This window comes from Genypterus blacodes, unplaced genomic scaffold, assembly GCF_046128005.1.
Source record: "Genypterus blacodes isolate CSIRO-AG114 ecotype Tasmania unplaced genomic scaffold, CSIRO-AGI_Gbla_v1 ptg000194l_1, whole genome shotgun sequence".
NCBI lineage: Eukaryota > Metazoa > Chordata > Actinopteri > Ophidiiformes > Ophidiidae > Genypterus > Genypterus blacodes.
Genome location: NW_027466994.1, coordinates 47,777 through 69,292, shown reverse-complemented (window position 1 = coordinate 69,292; position 21,516 = coordinate 47,777). Strand labels below are relative to the sequence as shown.

The window sequence follows — 21,516 nt, the reverse complement described above, 5'->3', positions numbered from 1 at the left end:
TGAAACAATAGCAAGAAGTTCAGGTAGTAACGGATTCAAACACAAGGAAAGTAAAGCTTGAGTGTGTGTGTTTGTGTGTGTGTGTGTGTGTGTGTGTGTGTGTGTGTGTGTGTGTGACATGTACAGGAAGTGGCGAAGTTCTAAACACACCCAGGAGGGCGGAGTTCTTCGAGCTGAGGTTTACAGCCAAGATGGCGGATTCAGTTTTGGGTCAATGAACCTGGCTGGTGAGGGAGAGAGTGTGCGTGCCTTCACACCACAGGGGGTTTGTCACCCATGAGTTTGTCACCGGCCTCGGTTGCTCTGGCCAGGCTTTTCCGGGCCGGGCCGTTGGGGGGTTTGGAGGATTCCCTGGGTTTGGCACGGTTAGAAAACTTAAGGAACACAATAGCAGAAATATGAAACATAGATTTTTTTCATTTTTACAGTATTCCATACAGTGTATTTATCTACTTAGATCTAAATCTTAATCTGCCCAAACATCAAAGCCTTATTTCACGTCACGTTGTTTGTGATTCTCTGTAGCAGCATCTGGACAGAGCAGTCTGCTGCACTGAGGGTCCACTGCGTCGATGGTTTGGGCTTGAAGAAGTTGGAAAGTTGTGTTCGTGGTGTAGGAGAAAAAGGGCGAAGTGAATCGCTGCTTGGTCCACAAGTTGAGTCACGGTCAGACAATTTTTGAAAGCAAACGTTGGCGCAGGCCTTAGAGGTTATGTGTTCACTGGAAAATCCAGGGTTGGGTTTCTTCCTCTTCCTTACTGCTTTGATTGTGATGGAGAGACTGGATTTTGATTTTTTTGACCTCAAAAGCAAGGGTTAACCTTTTGACCAATGACGCAGCAGCTGAGTCTATGACATCTTCACATCAAGGTGTGAAGAGAAGGTTGGTCCACTACTGCTCTAGGTTGTAGTCTTGTGAACAAAGGACAGAATCTGCATTGTTCCTCCTGAATCCGAGGTCCGACAATCTGTCAGAGCTGTCTGTCTCCGGTGCACTTCCGGATTTTACTTTGAAACTCTGTCTTGTCTATGTTCTGGCGTCTTAACTTCCTACACTCATGTGCTTCCCCTTCAGTGTGATTACCTGCCTCCCCTAATGTCGTTCACCTGTGTCTCGTCTCCTCCCCTGTCTGGTGCATATATACCCATGTGTTCCTTGTCCGATGGCAGTGTCTCCCTCTCGATCCCTAGTGTTTTCCTGTGCGCCCGACCACGGACCACGGACCTCCGCCTGTACCTGACCACGTCTTCTCTCTCCCACCCATGTGCATCGACCCATGCCTGTACCTGACCACGTCTCCAGCCCTTGGACCTACGCCTGCCCTCGACCTTGTCTCTTGCCATCTGCCCTCGGATTTGCCCTGCTTGTCCCTGACACTGCCTCTTGCCCGTTGCCCTGGATACTTTTGCCCTATCATAATAAACACTGTATATCTGTGAATCTGTGCTTGACAGGAGCCTCCTTTCCAGCACCCTAGACTTTCCCGGGTAGGCTGAGAAGTGGGATTCCAGAATAATTGGAGCACACTCTCGGGTCCCCTTTTTAAAAATGGGAACCACCAACCCGGTCTGCCAATCCACAGGCACTGTCCCCGACCTCCATGTGACACCTCCATGTGAGTCAGCCAAGGCAGCCCTGCAATGTCCAGAGCCTTCAGCATCTCAGGGTGGATCTCATCCACTACCTCGATGACCTCTGCCAGAAATATGGTTGAGTCTTTAGACTCTGCCTCCTCCACGGAGGACATGTTGGTCGAGTTCAGGAGCTCTTCAAAGTGCTCTCCCGCTGGGGCCGCCGGGAAAACGCTGCAAAGCTCAATGACCGAGGTGGACCGACTGAATAAAGTCCACTTTAGTCATTCATGCTTATTTGTCTTGCCACTGTCAAGTTCCCATCTCGTTTTTTGTTGATGTATACTAGGAAGCTTACACATTTGCCAGCTCAGAGGCCAGAAGTTGTCTCGTGCATCTTGCGTGTCTGACAAATCATATCTTTAGACCAACGAAATATTATTCATGCTAATTCTTTCCCCTATGTTCGCCCTGCCCAGTAAGTGATCAACCTCTGATCAGGTCCCTGCTTGCTCAGATTTCCGCACTGTACATCAAACAAGCCGAAACAGCTGATCCCGTCTCAGCTACGTGGAAATGCAAAGCCCTCGAGTCTATTTAAAACGATCACATTACAAAGAGCCGCGAGTATTTCAAAGTTCAGTGTCCAGATGATAACGGGAGAGGCGTGGCTTAGATCTACAGACGGCACTGTGAACTTATTCTCATACAGAGTGAAATGACTCTGTTTATCTGACTCCATACAATAAAATGATCATGACAATTAAACTCCAATGTGTGTGGTTCTTATTTAAAGACATCGCTAATTCTTTATTTTAAAAAAAAAATTAAAATAAAATAAATAAAAAAGATTTTTGCTTAATTTAGTATTGAATTCACGCTCTTAATTACTTTAAAGGTAGGTTATTCGTTCGCACCGAGAATACTTTCATCTCCCAAGAATACATTACTGGCCAGATAAATAATTTTCTCATGCGTCCTGGTGGAGTTTGGGTGCGAGGAACCAGACAGCAAAATATTCTCATAAACTTGCCGGCGACTTCGTCCCCGTTACGTCGGGCACAAACGTCTAGTAAGCAATATTCCTCATATTCTTTAACTAACTCAGAGGTTGAAACTAAGGGTGATCAATAAGTCATATGTTTTACTTAACTCAGAGGTTAATTTCACATTACCGTGAGGTTTCCTTTTAACTCTGAGACGTGGGTGCGTAGCTGTCCTGAAAATGTAGTTAAACATATTCTTACTAACTCAGAGGCCGTTCAAGCGTGTTTGGCGAACTATATTCTAATGAAATCCTTTTCTCACCAACTCAGTGGCGTGGTGAGCGTAAGGTTCTCCAAGTATAGTTTACCGGTTCTTTTTCTTATTCAGTCTCCTGTTTTTGCCCGGGGGGTGAAGCAATCCTGAAAAGTCACCACGCAGTTTTAAGAAAAGGAAACGCAGGTGTCTCGAGAATACTGAAATCATAACACAAATGGTAATCCGAGGTACATGTTACCCAACCACTATACAATTCAATCTGCATTTCTATAGTAACCCCCCATCTAAAGAAAAGACCTCAGACAGGTTGTCACCAATTGATATTCCCCCACCTCCACTCAGGTATCTGTGGGGGGATTGTGTGTGTATGTGTGTATGCGTGTGTGTGTGTGTGTGTATGTATGTCCAGCTCTTAGACGAGTCTGTGCGTGCCTCTGTATGCGTGCTTGCGTGCAGAAGAAAGACTTGTGAATTCCTTTTACTAAAAATAATTTAATGCATTTTTTAAAGTATTCAAATTCAAGAAAAAGGGCGAAAAAAAGGCAATTTCATATAATCATTTCTACAAACAAAGATGAAATTGCAGACACAAGAACATCGTAGGACAATAAAGCAACCTTGGTTCACATTTTGGTATTCAAGTAAGTGGGATAATAATATAATATGAATATGATATGATAATAATTACAAATACATCTTTCTTCTTTTCTAACATGTTAAATTAGATTAGATTAGATTATATTAGATTCAACTTTATTAGATTCAATAAAGTTGAATCTAATCTAAATTTGAGATAAATATATTTTATAATGAAGACAACATTTTCTTGGGCTCAACAACCCTTGACCAAAACCTCCTGATCTCTTTGGACTGCACACCATAAATGATGGGGTTGAGGCTCCCAGGTATGATGTGAAACATGACGAGAGAGAACTTCCTGTACTCTGAGTACTGAGGGAAGCGATGCAGAGCGATGCCAACAATGCCCGTGAACAACATGGTCACATACACCAGCAGGTGTGTGCTGCAGGTCCTCAGGGCTTTGCTGTTCAGAGATTTGTTCTTACTCGTCACACAGACCACAGTAATCTTGGTATATGTGAGAAATATGCTGCCTATAGAAGCTACAAACAGAACCACAGTGAAGGTGAGACCGTAGATGTTGTTAATCAAAACGCTTTCACATGAGAGTTTAAACAGCGAGGCGTTGTCACAGTACGGGTTTGTGATCAGAGTCCTGCATCGATTCAGTCGAACGGTCAGACCCAGCAGAATCGCCACCAAGACAAAGGCCGACCCCCAGGCCCAGGTGGTCAGCTTGATCACCGTTCTGTTGGTCATGATGGTGGCGTAGCGTAGGGGGTTGCAGATGGCCACATATCTGTCAAAAGCCATAATCATGAGTATTGTATGTGAGGTGGTGCCAAACATGTTAGTGGTGAAAGCTTGAACCACACATTCATAGTAACTAATGAGGCGTTCAGACGGAGGGCGTAAAGTATCTAACATTATACGAGGCAAAATATCTGAGCTCCCGATGATGTCACTGATCGGTAGGTTGCAAAAAAGCAGATACATGGGCTGGTGGAGGTGTTTGTCAACGTACACCAGGAACAAAATGCCCACATTTGCCACCATAATAAACAGATAGGAGAAGAAGAGGAAGAAAAAGATGGGATACATGGATTCCTCTGTGACCTTTAACCCTTCTAGCTGGAGCGTGAAGCTGTTGTAGGTGAGGTTTTCCATCGTGCTGGAACAAAAGAGACACAGAAGAAGAAGCTGTTAGATCAGGAGCACAAACAGGTCATGATCAAGAACGTGTCCAGATATGTTTGCACTCAGATGTGAGTAGCTGTGATGATGATGATGTCACCTTTCCTGTGTTGTGGCTCCAGCTGCAGCTCTGTCAGAAGCTTTTAGTGATGTGATCTGGTCACCTGGGGAGGTCACGTGTGGCCTCAGATCAAATCAACACGTCGGGAGTCATGGAGAGTGTCCACAGGCAGAGTGAGACAGTTGAACCCCATCAGGCCTACAGGAGGCGCTGTGTCTCTGACTCCACCTGCTGAAATGTTTACTGGTGGATTCTGTCACTCAGGCATCAGGAAATGTCAAACAAAGCAGAAAGTAGTGAAGCACTTGTATCCGCGATCACCTTCTTTCAGTCACTACCCAAAGCTCATGGCCATAAGTGTGGGTTGGAACATAGATCGACTGGTAAATTGAGAGCTTTGCCTTGGACAGTGCATTACTGCAGACGCTGCAACGCTCTGCCTGTCCATCTCACGCTCCATCTTCCCCTCACTCCTGGTGTAATTCATTCATCAAATATTGCTGTCTTAATTAAAAAAAAAAAAAAAAGAATTAAAAAAATTTAATGTTTGTCCTCGGGGAACCACCCCTTGTTTGCAAAGGGGACAAAGGATAGCAGATAATTGACCTAAGCCTTAAACATTCACCATAAATCTTAATTATCAAATAAAATTACCAAATAATTTAGTTAATTAAATGGGAGTAATTTAAAGATTAGTTTTGCGCTCAAAATCAATCTGGAAGGGTGACGCTCGGCATGAGCAGACGCTTAAATCATACAATATTCAAAGCAAGCAATTTCAGACACTTCTTGTCATAATATGAAAGGATTTATTAACTCACAATAATAACTAAGAGTCATCACCATCAATATAATAAACCGAAAACACCTGAAACAATAGCAAGAAGTTCAGGTAGTAACAGATTCAAACACAAGGAAAGTAAAGCTTGAGTGTGTGTGTTTGTGTGTGTGTGTGTGTGTGTGTGTGTGTGTGTGTGTGTGTGTGTGCGTGACATGTACAGGAAGTGGCGAAGTTCTAAACACACCCAGGAGGGCGGAGTTCTTCGAGCTGAGGTTTACAGCCAAGATGGCGGATTCAGTTTTGGGTCAATGAACCTGGCTGGTGAGGGAGAGAGTGTGCGTGCCTTCACACCACAGGGGGTTTGTCACCCATGAGTTTGTCACCGGCCTCGGTTGCTCTGGCCAGGCTTTTCCGGGCCGGGCCGTTGGGGGGTTTGGAGGATTCCCTGGGTTTGGCACGGTTAGAAAACTTAAGGAACACAATAGCAGAAATATGAAACATAGATTTTTTTCATTTTTACAGTATTCCATACAGTGTATTTATCTACTTAGATCTAAATCTTAATCTGCCCAAACATCAAAGCCTTATTTCACGTCACGTTGTTTGTGATTCTCTGTAGCAGCATTTGGACAGAGCAGTCTGCTGCACTGAGGGTCCACTGCGTCGATGGTTTGGGCTTGAAGAAGTTGGAAAGTTGTGTTCGTGGTGTAGGAGAAAAAGGGCGAAGTGAATCGCTGCTTGGTCCACAAGTTGAGTCACGGTCAGACAATTTTTGAAAGCAAACGTTGGCGCAGGCCTTAGAGGTTATGTGTTCACTGGAAAATCCAGGGTTGGGTTTCTTCCTCTTCCTTACTGCTTTGATTGTGATGGAGAGACTGGATTTTGATTTTTTGACCTCAAAAGCAAGGGTTAACCTTTTGACCAATGACGCAGCAGCTGAGTCTATGACATCTTCACATCAAGGTGTGAAGAGGGGGTTGGTCCACTACTTCTCTAGGTTGTAGTCTTGTGAACAAAGGACAGAATCTGCATTGTTCCTCCTGAATCCGAGGTCCGACAATCTGTCAGAGCTGTCTGTCTCCGGTGCACTTCCGGATTTTACTTTGAAACTCTGTCTTGTCTATGTTCTGGCGTCTTAACTTCCTACACTCATGTGCTTCCCCTTCAGTGTGATTACCTGCCTCCCCTAATGTCGTTCACCTGTGTCTCGTCTCCTCCCCTGTCTGGTGCATATATACCCATGTGTTCCTTGTCCGATGGCAGTGTCTCCCTCTCGATCCCTAGTGTTTTCCTGTGCGCCCGACCACGGACCACGGACCTCCGCCTGTACCTGACCACGTCTTCTCTCTCCCACCCATGTGCATCGACCCATGCCTGTACCTGACCACGTCTCCAGCCCTTGGACCTACGCCTGCCCTCGACCTTGTCTCTTGCCATCTGCCCTCGGATTTGCCCTGCTTGTCCCTGACACTGCCTCTTGCCCGTTGCCCTGGATACTTTTGCCCTATCATAATAAACACTGTATATCTGTGAATCTGTGCTTGACAGGAGCCTCCTTTCCAGCACCCTAGACTTTCCCGGGTAGGCTGAGAAGTGGGATTCCAGAATAATTGGAGCACACTCTCGGGTCCCCTTTTTAAAAATGGGAACCACCAACCCGGTCTGCCAATCCACAGGCACTGTCCCCGACCTCCATGTGACACCTCCATGTGAGTCAGCCAAGGCAGCCCTGCAATGTCCAGAGCCTTCAGCATCTCAGGGTGGATCTCATCCACTACCTCGATGACCTCTGCCAGAAATATGGTTGAGTCTTCAGACTCTGCCTCCTCCACGGAGGACATGTTGGTCGAGTTCAGGAGCTCTTCAAAGTGCTCTCCCGCTGGGGCCGTCGGGAAAACGCTGCAAAGCTCAATGACCGAGGTGGACCGACTGAATAAAGTCCACTTTAGTCATTCATGCATATTTGTCTTGCCACTGTCAATGATTTAGCTTTGAAACATTTTAAGATGCATCTTTTGTCATCACGATAATCAACAACATCAAATGCTATTCCTCTATCAGGGCGAGGGATGATGGGATGGTTGCTGAGTAACAGCTGACCAGTCAGATGGATGCTGCAGGTGACGTCATGTGATGCCACGTTTGATGCTCCCATTAAAACCTGCAGGTTCATGCGTGTGGAGGAGAGGGGGGGAGCCGTGTTCCAGCAGGTAACACACACACACACACACACACACACACACACACACACACACACTGCTCTGTAAAGACTCATCTGATCTGTGTAATCTTCTTTAAATTTCTTAAATTAAATATCTTTATTAACATTTAGACACAAGTGGCCCTCATAAAGATGTATGACAGGGGTCTCCAACCTTTTTGCCTTGGAGAGCTACTTTAATAAAATATAAGTGTCTGAGAGCTACTCATGTTTTATATTATTCGTAACATTTATCCACATGGCTGATTCTCCACCCAAACCAGCTGAATAAGCGTCTTTTGTGTGAACATTTACAAACTGTTGATATCCAACACTCAACACTTTTGTATGAAAACGGACTTCAATTCAGCAACATGAGCTTGTTTTTTTCTGTATACATTTTCAGTGTCAAGCTCACACCAATAAATTCACATCACATTAATCTCAATGATTAATATTAATAAAATCAATATTATTACCTATTTTACTTTATTTTACTAATACTATACCTTTCATATTCATCTCATCTTATCTCTGTCCACATATCTCTGTCACAATTTCCCTTCACTTTCCCTGTAATTCAGGGAATAACATGCAGTTCCCATCTCATCTGTGCTTCACATGCATTCAGTCTGTTCTGATGTTAGTTAGAGGACAGAGAGTGTGCTACTGTCTTCATGAGGAATTCAAATAGTTTTGGAATGTCCTTGCAGTGAAGCACGTTCTTTGTCACACAGTTTTCCTGTGTGGAAGAACATACTCTGGATTGAGAGCCTGGGCGGAGCTTCTTTTTTCTTCCAACTGAACGGTTGGATGCACAGTTCTCATGTCTGTGAAGGTTTTTTGTGGACCCTGCTCGACATGACAGCTTACTTCTGCAAATTCTGCGTTCTGCCTTTGTGTTGTCACAATTGTTAAAATACATGACGCCCTGCTGGCCGCTGGGAAGTCCCATGAAAAGTTGCCGTGGACTTTAGTGAAGTGGCGCTCCACAGACGCGTTAGCACAGCAACTGAGACACGCACACACTTGCCATTCACATTCGTAATTTGTTTCCATTTATCGGGGCTGTTTGCGGGGCGGTCTTCCTCAAATCCGGCGTGCGCTTGCTGGCCGGATGTTACGGTGTCACGTAACCAAACCTGACAGCAGCGTCATTTGTTGGACTGACAGCTGATTGGCTTATAATCGTTTTGTGACAAAAGGAGGCGGGATGTTTGTGAATTTGATTGGATAGAAATTTAAATAGCTTTACTAAGTGACGACGTGTTGTCAAATGTACGTATTCTTTGAACCTTTCGGGAGCGACTCGGAAACGCTTGGGGAGCGACTGGTCGCTCGCTCGACGTGTTGGCGACCCCTGATGTAGGAAGTTACAATGACATTAATATAAATATATGCATCATACTTACTATAATAATAGTAATAAATTAACAAAGTCAATGAAAGAATTATTTTAGTAAATATCATTTAAACTTCAACAAAAGTCAAATATCTCACAGTGCATTTTGTTTGTTTTAATAATTAAACTAATGAAAGCTTTTGTGCATTCAGCCTTTGTGTTAAAATAAAACATTCTAAAGTAACAACCGAACACAGTGGGCTTCTTGTTTCTGTCTCATCTCTAGTCCCTGCTGTTATCTTCATCATCTCATCTTCCTCTAGCTGACCACAGATCAACCTGCTGTGGTTTGTCTTTAATATGGACAACCAGAGCTTCAGAGCAGATGTGCTGCTGCTGGAGAGGCTGTTGGTGACCTCCCGGTCCTCCATCCCTGCCTTCATCCTCCTCCTCCTCACCTACATCTTCATCATGGTGTCCAACGTGGGCCTGGTGGTCCTGATCCTCTGGCACAGGAGCCTTCACCAGCCCATGTACCTGCTCTTCTGCAACATGAGCATCAACGACGTCTTTGGGGCCACAACCGTCGTCCCTCGCCTTCTGAGCGACGTTTCCGTGCCGACCTCAGAGCGACACATTCACTACGTGGACTGTGTGGTTCAGGCCTTCTGCGTTCACCTCCATGCGAGCGCCTCCCACACCGTCCTCATGATCATGGCCTTCGACCGCTACGTGGCCATCTGCAACCCCTTACGCTACGCCACCATCATGACCAACAAGATGGTGGTGAAGCTGTCGGCGTGGGCGTGGGGCGTGGCCTTGGTGCTGGTGTCTGTCCTCCTGGGCCTCAGCGTCCGCCTGTCTCACTGCCGGCGGGTCATTCGTCACCCCTTCTGCGATAACGCCTCCCTGTTTAAGCTCTCCTGTGAAAGCCTGCTTGCCAATCAGATCTACGGGCTGGGCTTCACCGTGCTGCTCCTGGGCTCGTCCATGGGCAGCGTGACGCTCACCTACCTGAGGATCGCCATCGTATGTCTGAGCGGTAAGAACAAGGAGCTGAACAGCCGGGCGCTGCAGACCTGCGCCTCCCACCTGGCCGCCTACGTCATCTTAATGGTCTTGGCCTTCCTCATCATCATCCTACACAGATTCCCTCACTTATCCAACCACACAAAGGTGGCGGCCGTTTTGGGCCACGTGGTCCTGCCCGCCCTGAACGCCGCCATCTACGGGCTGCAGATTAAAGAGATCAGACAGAAGATCATCGCTCTGTTTGCACGCAGGAACATTCAACCAGTGTGGCTGAAATGATGTGAACGTTTCACTCCTTCCTTCCTTTTTGCTGTTGAGTTGGTCTCTACACCGGCACCATGCTCTGCCGCTCTGCCGCTCTGCCGCTCTGCAGCTCTATAGTTTGATGGATATGCCGAGAGAGGGTCTTGATGTTCACACACATTGTTTCCCCTCAGGCAGACTCAGCACAGCAGCCAGCTGATGTAAAAGCCCCGTCTGAACGTCTCTAATGCAGCTGTGTGTGTGTGTGTGTGTGTGTGTGTGTGTCACTTCCTTCATGTTTTCATTCAAACATACCTGCAGGTGTGTTTACACATGTAGCTCAGCTCACATCCAGGAAGAATGTAAATGATAGAATCCTTTAGTTGCAATAAAATGTAAATCTATATGCAGATACTTGATCCAGATAATATGAGTGTGTGTTAGTGTGCGGCAGAGCAGCACAGAGCAGCACAAGGTCGGCCACCTCGTTCTTTAGTTTATCCCTTTGCTCTACAAAATAACTTAAAATTGACAATGAACTTATAAACAAATCGATAAAGAACAAAGGGACTGATGTCAAAGAGCAGGAATGTTTCTCTCATTAAAGGTTCTGGTTGTCCGTCACACTTTTTTGATTTAAAATATATAAACCAAATAATGTTTTGATGCTGCAGCGTTGAGCAAACTAACAACACACAAGGATGCTGACAGCAACCGTCGCCATGGAGATGAAGGAGAAAACAAACGATGATGAGCGTCTGTCACGTTATAAAAGCTCTCCAGGCTTCAGCTTCAGTCTGGATGGAGGAGGGAGCACAGGTAGGACACACACACACACACCCACACACACACACACACACACACACACACACACCCACACACCCACACACCCACACCCAGCTTGACATCAGTGTGTAGTTCAATTTAAAAGCAGTGAGGTTCAGACAAACAAACAAAGTGCAGCAATTTTTGTTTGTTTATTTTTTTGTTTTAGCTGGTAAACATTGATGATGATGATGATGATGATGATGACAACAATCTTGTGGCAAACTTGAAAACAACCCTACCAGATGAAACAAAGCTGGAACAAAACCACATCCAACATAAATCACTGCTATTTAACAAATGACTGAATATTTATGACATATTTGACACATTTGACAGTGACCCATGTCCTGTGTGTGTTTACATCATGTCAACAATCTACATACATGTTTGATATCTGCAAAAAAAAATGTGTGTGTTTGTGAAGTTTAAATCTCTCAAACAAATAAAAACATCAAACATTTATTAACATTTTTGCTCTATTTATTGTTTTTGTGTATTTTTTGTGTAGTTTTGGTGGATTTGCCTTTTTAACGTGTGATTAATAGTTTTTTGTCTCATGTTAGTTTCAGTTTTAATATGAGCTTTTTTTTAATCTATGATGGAAAAGTAATTGCAGTTTAAATGAGTTTGACTTTTGTTCGTTCTAAAAGGAAACTTCAAACCTACAGAAGCGTGTGGACTGGCTGATTGATAAGTTGTGAGCTTGGAGCCTGAAATGTTTGAGTTGTTTGTATCTGGATTCTGTTGATGTTCACCATGCTGCTGTGCTGATTGATAAGTAGTGAGCCCACCCACAATGCACTGAGCAGGTGATGTCATCCCTGAGGGTAACCAACTTACAAGGGTTGATTGATAACTGGTGAGCCTAACAGAGAGAAGTCAACAACCCATCAACAATCTTTTTTTAAGGTTTTGTTTTACATCACTTATGGAGCTAAATGCGCCACTGGCTGGTCTTGATTGATATGTAGTGACCCTGGTGTGTACTATTTGAGCTCAGTGACATCATGTTAGCCCCTGTCAATTGTGTGAAATGAGTGATGAAACTTGACTGGTGATGTTTCTTGGTATTGTTGTTTGCTCTCCTCCAGGCTTCTTCATGAAACCTCCTCACAATGGAGAACCAGACCTTCAATGCAGACGTCATCTTCCTGGAGGGGTTAAAGGTCATGCCCCAGTCCTCTATCCCTGCCTTCATCCTCCTCCTCCTCACCTACATCTTCATCATGGTGTCCAACGTGGGCCTGGTGGTCCTGATCTTCAAGCACAGGAGCCTCCACCAGCCCATGTACCTGCTCTTCTGCAACATGAGCATCAACGACATTTTTGGGGCCACAACCATCGTCCCTCGCCTGCTGAGCGAAGTTTTTGTGCCGATCGCAGAGCGACACATTCGTTACGTGGACTGTGTGGTTCAGGCCTTCTGCTCTCACTTCCACGCCGGCACCTCCCACACCGTCCTCATGATCATGGCCTTCGACCGCTACGTGGCCATCTGCAACCCCTTACGCTATGCCACCATCATGACCAACAAGATGGTGGTGAAGCTGTCGGCGTGGGCGTGGGGCGTGGCCTTCCTCAGTGTCGCGATCCTCCTGGGCCTCACTCTCCGCCTGACGCGCTGTCGGTGGGTCATACTGAACCCCTTCTGCGATAACGCCTCCCTGTTCAAACTTTCTTGCCAGAATCTCCTCATCAACCACATCTACGGGCTGGGCAGCGCTGTGGTCATCCTGGGCTCGTCCATGGGCAGCGTGACGCTCACCTACCTGAGGATCGCCATCGTCTGTCTGAGCGGTAAGAACAAGGAGCTGAACAGCCGGGCGCTGCAGACCTGCGCCTCCCACCTGGCCGTCTACATCATCATGCTGGTTTCCTCCTTCGCCCCCATGATCTTTCACCGCATGCCAGAGAAGGCCGACAGCGGCAAGCTGGCGTCCATCATGTTCCACGTGGTTCCACCGGCGATGAATGCGATAATCTACGGGCTGCAGATGAAGGAGCTGCGGCACAGAATCACCAGCATTGCTCACAGGACCAGAGTCTGATGGATGTGAAACTTATCTGCCTGAAACTTCTCCAGACCATTGGAAGTTATCAAAACTTCATCTCAATATTCAAATATGGTTGTAAAAGTAATTTTGTCTGTTACTGACCTGTGTGCTTGAACAGTTAGGATAATCATTTGATCAATCTTTTATTATTTTATAATAAAAAAAGCCAACTTGAACCAAAGTGATTTAAAATATTTTCTTTCCTTAATTTAAGGAATTAAAGTTAATTCCACTCAAATAGATTTTTGACCTCAACTCTCAATCCAAAAAATCTAACTGATCATTTAAGAAACAAAGAACTGAATAAAAATGTTTTAATTTGCTACCTGTTTTATTTTGAAGTGTTGTTGTCGAGTTTGTGCAGCAAATCAGCTTTAAAGTTTTAAGAACATGTACCTGTTACTTTAAGGTCATTCTGATGGAATTTCTATTTAAGCTATATTTTATATGTTTTTTTTGTTTAGTGAAAGTTTTTGGAAGAGATTGAAGAATTTCCAGTTCATCTCCCTAAGTGTTAAATAAAGTTTTGAATTCTAGAACAACGACACTGTCTCTTTAAATTCCCCCAACATGCTTTGTAACATGTGACCTCTGAAGAGAGTGTTTGTACGCTGGCGGCCATGTTGTTTGACCCGATTCTGTTCTCTCCATCCTCGGCTGTAGATTCAGACGGAGCCTCGTGTCTGAGCTGTGTGTGGACAGGTGAGTGACAGGTGAGGGACAGGTGAGGCCCTGCCTGTTTGTCCAAATGCTTGTAGGAATCAAAGGTAGCGAGTTAGCTGTGTTATCTCTGGGATTCTCACAACATGCAAATTAAGCATCAACAGTACAGTATAATTAACCCTTCTGTGGACCCCCTCTCCTCTTTCTTACTGTCCACAGATGTTGAGGTGCTGAAACTGTGGTGCAGCGACCCTTAGTTGCTCTCTCCACCCCTGGGTGAGGGGTTTGTCAGATCCTCTGTTCTATTGTTTTATTCCCAGACTTGTCGGAGCCAGTAGTTTGAATTAAACTGTGACCCATGTTGATCTCTGGCCTCTCTATTGCATTCCTCTATATTTTTATCTTACAGATACCCCCTTGATCCCCTTGGGGCATTAACACAGAATAATGTCCACTAGGGTTCATGACTTATTGTCTTAATCACTTTCACAACTTTCAACCCTTGTGTGGCTGGTAGTTGAAGTGGGCGGATGTTAGAGCGGTGTCTGTGGCAGTGGGGAGTGAGCAGATGAGACGTTTGAAATAGCAACATTGAATTGATGATCAGGATGAAAACATTCCCTGCCACACATCCCCTGAACTGAATACTCAGTCCCACCCAGTTCATCATCTCAGTCAGAGTCTGTGTTCCTTCTTCATAACACGAGGCGAAGTGTACACCTGGCTGCCTCCACACAGTCCTACACAGTATGTTCCTTCTCTCTCCGGCCGGTCCACACGAACGCTGTAGGCTTATAGTAATCTTCAACAATGGGAGAGGTTTAATTGAACAGCACCTCTGCATACAGTGTGTGTGTGTGTGTGTGTGTGTGTGTGTGTGTGTGTGTGTGTGCGTGTGCGTGTGTGTGTGTGTGTGTACATCTGTAGGAGGCTGGATCTAGATCTTCAATGTACCGGCATTTTTCGGGATCTGATCCATCATTGAATGTGTGGTACATCTGAGGCATGGAGCCCTTTGAACAATTCGCTCTGCAACATTTGCAAACAATTTAATTTTCTTTTCACGGTGTGGGTCACAGAGCGTCACCTATATGTCCATGTCACCGGGTACAAAAGCGTGTTTGTTACAAAATCCACCGACTGGATGGAATAGTGTATCATCTAAAACGTCTGACTGCAATAGGTGCCGCTCACCTCCACTGTATGTCAGCGCATTCAGCTAAGAGCATGGTCACTTCATCCTGCAGCATCACATGAGGATGCAATCACTACTTTCCTCTTTCTCCTCCTCTCTCTCTGCTGCTAAAGCTGCCTTCTTCTGCACGAAAATTCAAACCTCTGCTTCCAACCCCAAAAAACTCTTTCAAACTTTCTCGTCCCTTCTCCAACCCCCACCCCCTCCTCCTTCCTCCTCTCTCCTCCCTGATGATTTCGCCAACTTCTTCGACAAGAAGGTCAACGATATCCGATCTTCCTTACCTCACCCCCCAGCAGTCCTGTCTCTACCACCCTCTCCATCATCTCCCTCCCCAACTCCCTCTCTGTCCCAATTCTCTCCCCTCTCTGCCCAGGAGGTCCTCCAGCTCATCACATCTAGCCGCCCCACCACCTGCTCTCTTGACCCTGTCCCCTCCTCTCTCCTTCAGTCTGCTGCACCGGATCTTCTTCCCTACCTGGCCCACCTCATCAACACGTCTTTGGCTTCTGGCTCTTTCCCCTCTGCTTTCAAGACTGCTAGAGTCACTCCGCTTCTAAAGAAACCAACTCTTGACCCTTCAGACATCAAGAACTACAGACCGGTATCCCTTCTACCCTTCCTATCTAAAACTCTTGAACGTGCAGTCTTCAATCAACTGTCCCTGTACCTCCACCAGACAACCTCTCGGAGTCGCTGCAGGCTGAAAACCCATCTCTTCAAGAGACACTACCCGGATCCTCCCTCTTAGGACATCACCTACTCTGTCCTAGCTCTTCTGATGCTCTTGTTTTCTAATCTGTCCTTTCTAATTTGTCCTTTTTTCTCATTCATCATAGTACCTAACTTATTGCTCTTCTACTCTAGCTCTAGTTTTGCTCTTAGCTGTTGGTTTAGGAAGGAAATGCACTTACGATTTCTTGGGACCTGAAGTTCTTTTATCTACCTTTGTTGAACGCACTTATTGGAAGTCGCTTTGGATAAAAGCGTCTGCTAAATGACCCTGATGTAATGTAATGTAGTAAGGCAAGCTCTGTGTGAGTAGTTCCTCTTTAGCTCTGAGGTGCATGCTTTATTCTGACTGAGCCTTTTCGCGTTTGAGCTGCCACTTTAGTTTAAAAAAACAATCCTCCAATCGATGCCTAAGCTTCCTACAGAATTCACAGACCAGCTCCTCTGGCTCTGCTCCCCCCTCTGTCCTCCGGATGCAGCTGAACAGCTGTGACGGAGACAGAATCACAACTTCATCGCACTGCATCGGAGTCGTTACATTTAGGGCGTTAAAGAGAGTTGACTCAATTAGAAAAGTTCAGGAAGAAACACAGCATTTATGACGCATTCAGATCTACATTGTGATGTCGGTAAAAAAATAGCTTCCAAACATTCGCCACAGTCGTGCATGATTTTTTGAGTACACTGTTAAAGCACAGAAAATGTCACGAAATGTTCAAACAACTTGGACGTCTGTGCACCATGTGCAAATAAGTCACACGCCTATGAACTTCCTTTAAGCATCAAGGATGCATAAAGAGCTATGACAACAACCACAGCAGCTTAGCTACTGCCAGCCTAGTCATGTAGCATTGACACATCTGTTGAAAACAGCCACTACTTTTCTGTACACTTCATGTGTTGAACATCTTGGCTACACAACAATGATATCTGTGAAATAACCATGTGACTCTTATACTGCGCATGCAAAGAAAAATACACAGCCTCATTCGCAAATGGCCCTTAGACATAGACTGAATGATGAAGTGCAAACGCTAGATGTTGAAAACCCACCTAAGCACTAGGGTCACACAAACTACTGATGAATACAGTCTAAGTGTTCCAACAAAAGCATTGACAGCTACGAAAGCATATGAAGCATCACATCTTCGCATGACACTGCTATTGTTACATCGCCTTAGTGATGTGGGTTCACCAACTTTCACAAATGGATTTTCAAACTCGCAATGTGTTCTCAAAAGTGAACTTAATAATCAATATCTGTTTTCTCAATTTTCGGCGGGTGTGCGCCGATTTGCTGCCAAGTCCGCACCGGACTGAGCTGCGCTGAATTCGGCCACAGCTATAATTTGAATTGATGTCTGAGCTCCTTGAGCGTGCCTGACGCGTCGTCTTAACCGTGTGTGTGGGAGCTCGGTTGCGAGCCTTCGGAATCAACACATTTTCACTCTTGCCTCTCAAGATGTAAACCAAACCGTCCTAATTACTATTCTCAGACCCGAAAGCTTCTACAGCCGTCTGACGAATAGTGCAAACCGGAAAGCCTACGTTATCACAAACGCTCACTATGTGTCTGGCATAGTTTCGCTCCTGTTGCAACTTCCCCTGCAAACTTCTAACATGCGCGCTCAGCATCTAACTGTTACGAGCCCAAATCAACTTCACAAATGAAATGCTCCTAGCCTCCCCTTTAAACCGTTTAGCTCCTCTGAGCTAGCCGTTTCTCGACGGCGCAACTTGTGTCTGCTCTTTTCTCTGCGATCACTACAAGATTGTTACGCTGTAACAAGTACACAATGGCCGCTGCTAAATCGTTACGTTTGGATTCCAACACACAGCCTCGTGTGGAATAATACAGCAACAGTTGACTAATGTGCCGATTCAAATAAAAGGCTTTTAGCGCGCGTGCGCATCAAAAAGTCAAAAGTTAAAGCGAGAGAATATATCAACACAAAAATGCTAACGCTTCTCTGGTCAGCCATGTTTGCCGTATCAAACTTTCACTACCGAAGTTCTACATACTTCGGCCAAACAATGGGCATGTCGGCTCGTTCTACAAATGCATGACTCGAACATTCACTTTCCCTCAACACACTTCTAGAAATAATGAATAACATTGCTCACCACAGCAGCTGAAGAATCCGTTGCCATGGAGATTCAACCGGAATCGGAAATCACGTCGGGGTCACCATTTTGTAGTCTTCCGGAAAACAGGAATTCCTGCCCTCTCCAACCAATAACGGCAGCCAGGATCTGTGGGAGAAGTTAAGCAGAAGCTCCCAGCTCGGCAGCATGAAGTTATTCAGGCATAATGAACTATTCTCGTTTATCTGACTCCATAAGATAAATGTGTTTGTTGCTAGTGGTAATTTTAGTCTCTAATTGTTGATTCTGTGAAGGGATGCGCCCATTGATTGTTTGAGGATGAGAAGTTCAGTTTCGGATCCCTCTCTTTGCGCGGGGATCCAGGATTATTTTGCCGTCAGTCATTTGTTCATTATCGCGTCAAAGCTGTATTGTTCGTTCGAAGCAGGGTGTCTCTGCATCGCTCAAAGAGAACCACCGGCCGGGTTTAAAAGCCCCTTACGGCACGCCCAAGAACGTTTTTTGTTGATGTATACTAGGAAGCTTACACATTTGCCAGCTCAGAGGCCAGAAGTTGTCTCGTGCATCTTGCGTGTCTGACAAATCATATCTTTAGACCAACGAAATATTATTCATGCTAATTCTTTCCCCTATGTTCGCCCTGCCCAGTAAGTGATCAACCTCTGATCAGGTCCCTGCTTGCTCAGATTTCCGCACTGTACATCAAACAAGCCGAAACAGCTGATCCCGTCTCAGCTACGTGGAAATGCAAAGCCCTCGAGTCTATTTAAAACGATCACATTACAAAGAGCCGCGAGTATTTCAAAGTTCAGTGTCCAGATGATAACGGGAGAGGCGTGGCTTAGATCTACAGACGGCACTGTGAACTTATTCTCATACAGAGTGAAATGACTCTGTTTATCTGACTCCATACAATAAAATGATCATGACAATTAAACTCCAATGTGTGTGGTTCTTATTTAAAGACATCGCTAATTCTTTATTTTAAAAAAAAAATTAAAATAAAATAAATAAAAAGATTTTTGCTTAATTTAGTATTGAATTCACGCTCTTAATTACTTTAAAGGTAGGTTATTCGTTCGCACCGAGAATACTTTCATCTCCCAAGAATACATTACTGGCCAGATAAATAATTTTCTCATGCGTCCTGGTGGAGTTTGGGTGCGAGGAACCAGACAGCAAAATATTCTCATAAACTTGCCGGCGACTTCGTCCCCGTTACGTCGGGCACAAACGTCTAGTAAGCAATATTCCTCATATTCTTTAACTAACTCAGAGGTTGAAACTAAGGGTGATCAATAAGTCATATGTTTTACTTAACTCAGAGGTTAATTTCACATTACCGTGAGGTTTCCTTTTAACTCTGAGACGTGGGTGCGTAGCTGTCCTGAAAATGTAGTTAAACATATTCTTACTAACTCAGAGGCCGTTCAAGCGTGTTTGGCGAACTATATTCTAATGAAATCCTTTTCTCACCAACTCAGTGGCGTGGTGAGCGTAAGGTTCTCCAAGTATAGTTTACCGGTTCTTTTTCTTATTCAGTCTCCTGTTTTTGCCCGGGGGGTGAAGCAATCCTGAAAAGTCACCACGCAGTTTTAAGAAAAGGAAACGCAGGTGTCTCGAGAATACTGAAATCATAACACAAATGGTAATCCGAGGTACATGTTACCCAACCACTATACAATTCAATCTGCATTTCTTTAGTAACCCCCCATCTAAAGAAAAGACCTCAGACAGGTTGTCACCAATTGATATTCCCCCACCTCCACTCAGGTATCTGTGGGGGGATTGTGTGTGTATGTGTGTATGCGTGTGTGTGTGTGTATGTATGTCCAGCTCTTAGACGAGTCTGTGCGTGCCTCTGTATGCGTGCTTGCGTGCAGAAGAAAGACTTGTGAATTCATTTCCTAAAAATAATTTAATGCATTTTTTAAAGTATTCAAATTCAAGAAAAAGGGCGAAAAAAAGGCAATTTCATATAATCATTTCTACAAACAAAGTTGCAAATTGCAGACACAAGAACATCGTAGGACAATAAAGCAACCTTGGTTCACATTTTGGTATTCAAGTAAGTGGGATAATAATATAATATGAATATGATATGATAATAATTACAAATACATCTTTCTTCTTTTCTAACATGTTAAATTAGATTAGGTTAGATTATATTAGATTCAACTTTATTAGATTCAATAAAGTTGAATCTAATCTAAATTTGAGATAAATATATTTTATAATGAGGACAACATTTTCTTGGGCTCAACAACCCTTGACCAAAACCTCCTGATCTCTTTGGACTGCACACCATAAATGATGGGGTTGAGGCTCCCAGGTATGATGTGAAACATGACGAGAGAGAACTTCCTGTACTCTGAGTACTGAGGGAAGCGATGCAGAGCGATGCCAACCATGCCCGTGAACAACATGGTCACATACACCAGCAGGTGTGTGCTGCAGGTCCTCAGGGCTTTGCTGTTCAGAGATTTGTTCTTACTCGTCACACAGACCACAGTAATCTTGGTATATGTGAGAAATATGCTGCCTATAGAAGCTACAAACAGAACCACAGTGAAGGTGAGACCGTAGATGTTGTTAATCAAAACACTTTCACATGAGAGTTTAAACAGCGAGGCGTTGTCACAGTACGGGTTTGTGATCAGAGTCCTGCATCGATTCAGTCGAACGGTCAGACCCAGCAGAATCGCCACCAAAACAAAGGCCGACCCCCAGGCCCAGGTGGTCAGCTTGATCACCGTTCTGTTGGTCATGATGGTGGCGTAGCGTAGGGGGTTGCAGATGGCCACATATCTGTCAAAAGCCATAATCATGAGTATTGTATGTGAGGTGGTGCCGAACATGTGAGAGGTGAAAGCTTGAACCACACATTCATAGTAACTAATGAGGCGTTCAGACGGAGGGCGTAAAGTATCTAACATTAAACGAGGCAACATAATTGAGTTTCCAAGAAAGTCATTAATCGGTAGGTTGCAAAAAAGCAGATACATGGGCTGGTGGAGGTGTTTGTCAAAGTACACCAGGAACAAAATGCCCACATTTGCCACCATAATAAACAGATAGGAGAAGAAGAGGAAGAGAAAGATGGGATACATGGATTCCTCTGTGACCTTTAACCCTTCTAGCTGGAGCGTGAAGCTGTTGTAGGTGAGGTTTTCCATCGTGCTGGAACAAAAGAGACACAGAAGAAGAAGCTGTTAGATCAGGAGCACAAACAGGTCATGATCAAGAACGTGTCCAGATATGTTTGCACTCAGATGTGAGTGGCTGTGATGATGATGATGATGTCACCTTTCCTGTGTTGTGGCTCCAGCTGCAGCTCTGTCAGAAGCTTTTAGTGATGTGATCTGGTCACCTGGGGAGGTCACGTGTGGCCTCAGATCAAATCAACACGTTGGGAGTCATGGAGAGTGTCCACAGGCAGAGTGAGACAGTTGAACCCCATCAGGCCTACAGGAGGCGCTGTGTCTCTGACTCCACCTGCTGAAATGTTTACTGGTGGATTCTGTCACTCAGGCATCAGGAAATGTCAAACAAAGCAGAAAGTAGTGATTTAACCTATACAGCACAAGTACAAAATCATTCCTGTTTAATCTGATCCACCAACAGAAATGTCTCAGCTCCAGACAGTGTTTGTGTCCCATGTAGCCCAG

At 44.9% G+C, this 21,516-nt stretch overlaps 4 protein-coding genes across 4 annotated transcripts; 2 read left to right on the top strand and 2 right to left on the bottom strand.

The window, feature by feature from the left end:
* Nucleotides 1–3,639: 3,639 nt before the first annotated feature.
* LOC143015276 (olfactory receptor 52N4-like) lies at nt 3,640–4,584 on the bottom strand. Its single transcript, XM_076169208.1, has one exon. It carries the CDS (start codon nt 4,582–4,584, stop codon nt 3,640–3,642), a length of 945 nt encoding a protein of 314 aa, XP_076025323.1.
* A 4,771-nt stretch (nt 4,585–9,355) lies between these two features.
* Nucleotides 9,356–10,306, top strand: LOC143015285 (olfactory receptor 52D1-like). The gene has a single exon (XM_076169221.1). The coding sequence runs from the start codon at nt 9,356–9,358 to the stop codon at nt 10,304–10,306; it is 951 nt and encodes a 316-aa protein (XP_076025336.1).
* A 1,907-nt stretch (nt 10,307–12,213) lies between these two features.
* LOC143015274 (olfactory receptor 52N4-like) lies at nt 12,214–13,146 on the top strand. Its single transcript, XM_076169206.1, has one exon. The coding sequence runs from the start codon at nt 12,214–12,216 to the stop codon at nt 13,144–13,146; it is 933 nt and encodes a 310-aa protein (XP_076025321.1).
* A 6,933-nt stretch (nt 13,147–20,079) lies between these two features.
* LOC143015284 (olfactory receptor 8G17-like) lies at nt 20,080–21,024 on the bottom strand. Its single transcript, XM_076169220.1, has one exon. The coding sequence runs from the start codon at nt 21,022–21,024 to the stop codon at nt 20,080–20,082; it is 945 nt and encodes a 314-aa protein (XP_076025335.1).
* Nucleotides 21,025–21,516: the final 492 nt, after the last annotated feature.

What these genes read in the sequence shown, in the direction of transcription:
- LOC143015285 (XM_076169221.1), top strand. Translation starts at nt 9,356, where the DNA reads ATGGACAACCAGAGCTTCAGAGCAGATGTGCTGCTGCTGGAGAGGCTG.
- LOC143015276 (XM_076169208.1), bottom strand. Translation starts at nt 4,584, where the DNA reads ATGGAAAACCTCACCTACAACAGCTTCACGCTCCAGCTAGAAGGGTTA.
- LOC143015284 (XM_076169220.1), bottom strand. Translation starts at nt 21,024, where the DNA reads ATGGAAAACCTCACCTACAACAGCTTCACGCTCCAGCTAGAAGGGTTA.
- LOC143015274 (XM_076169206.1), top strand. Translation starts at nt 12,214, where the DNA reads ATGGAGAACCAGACCTTCAATGCAGACGTCATCTTCCTGGAGGGGTTA.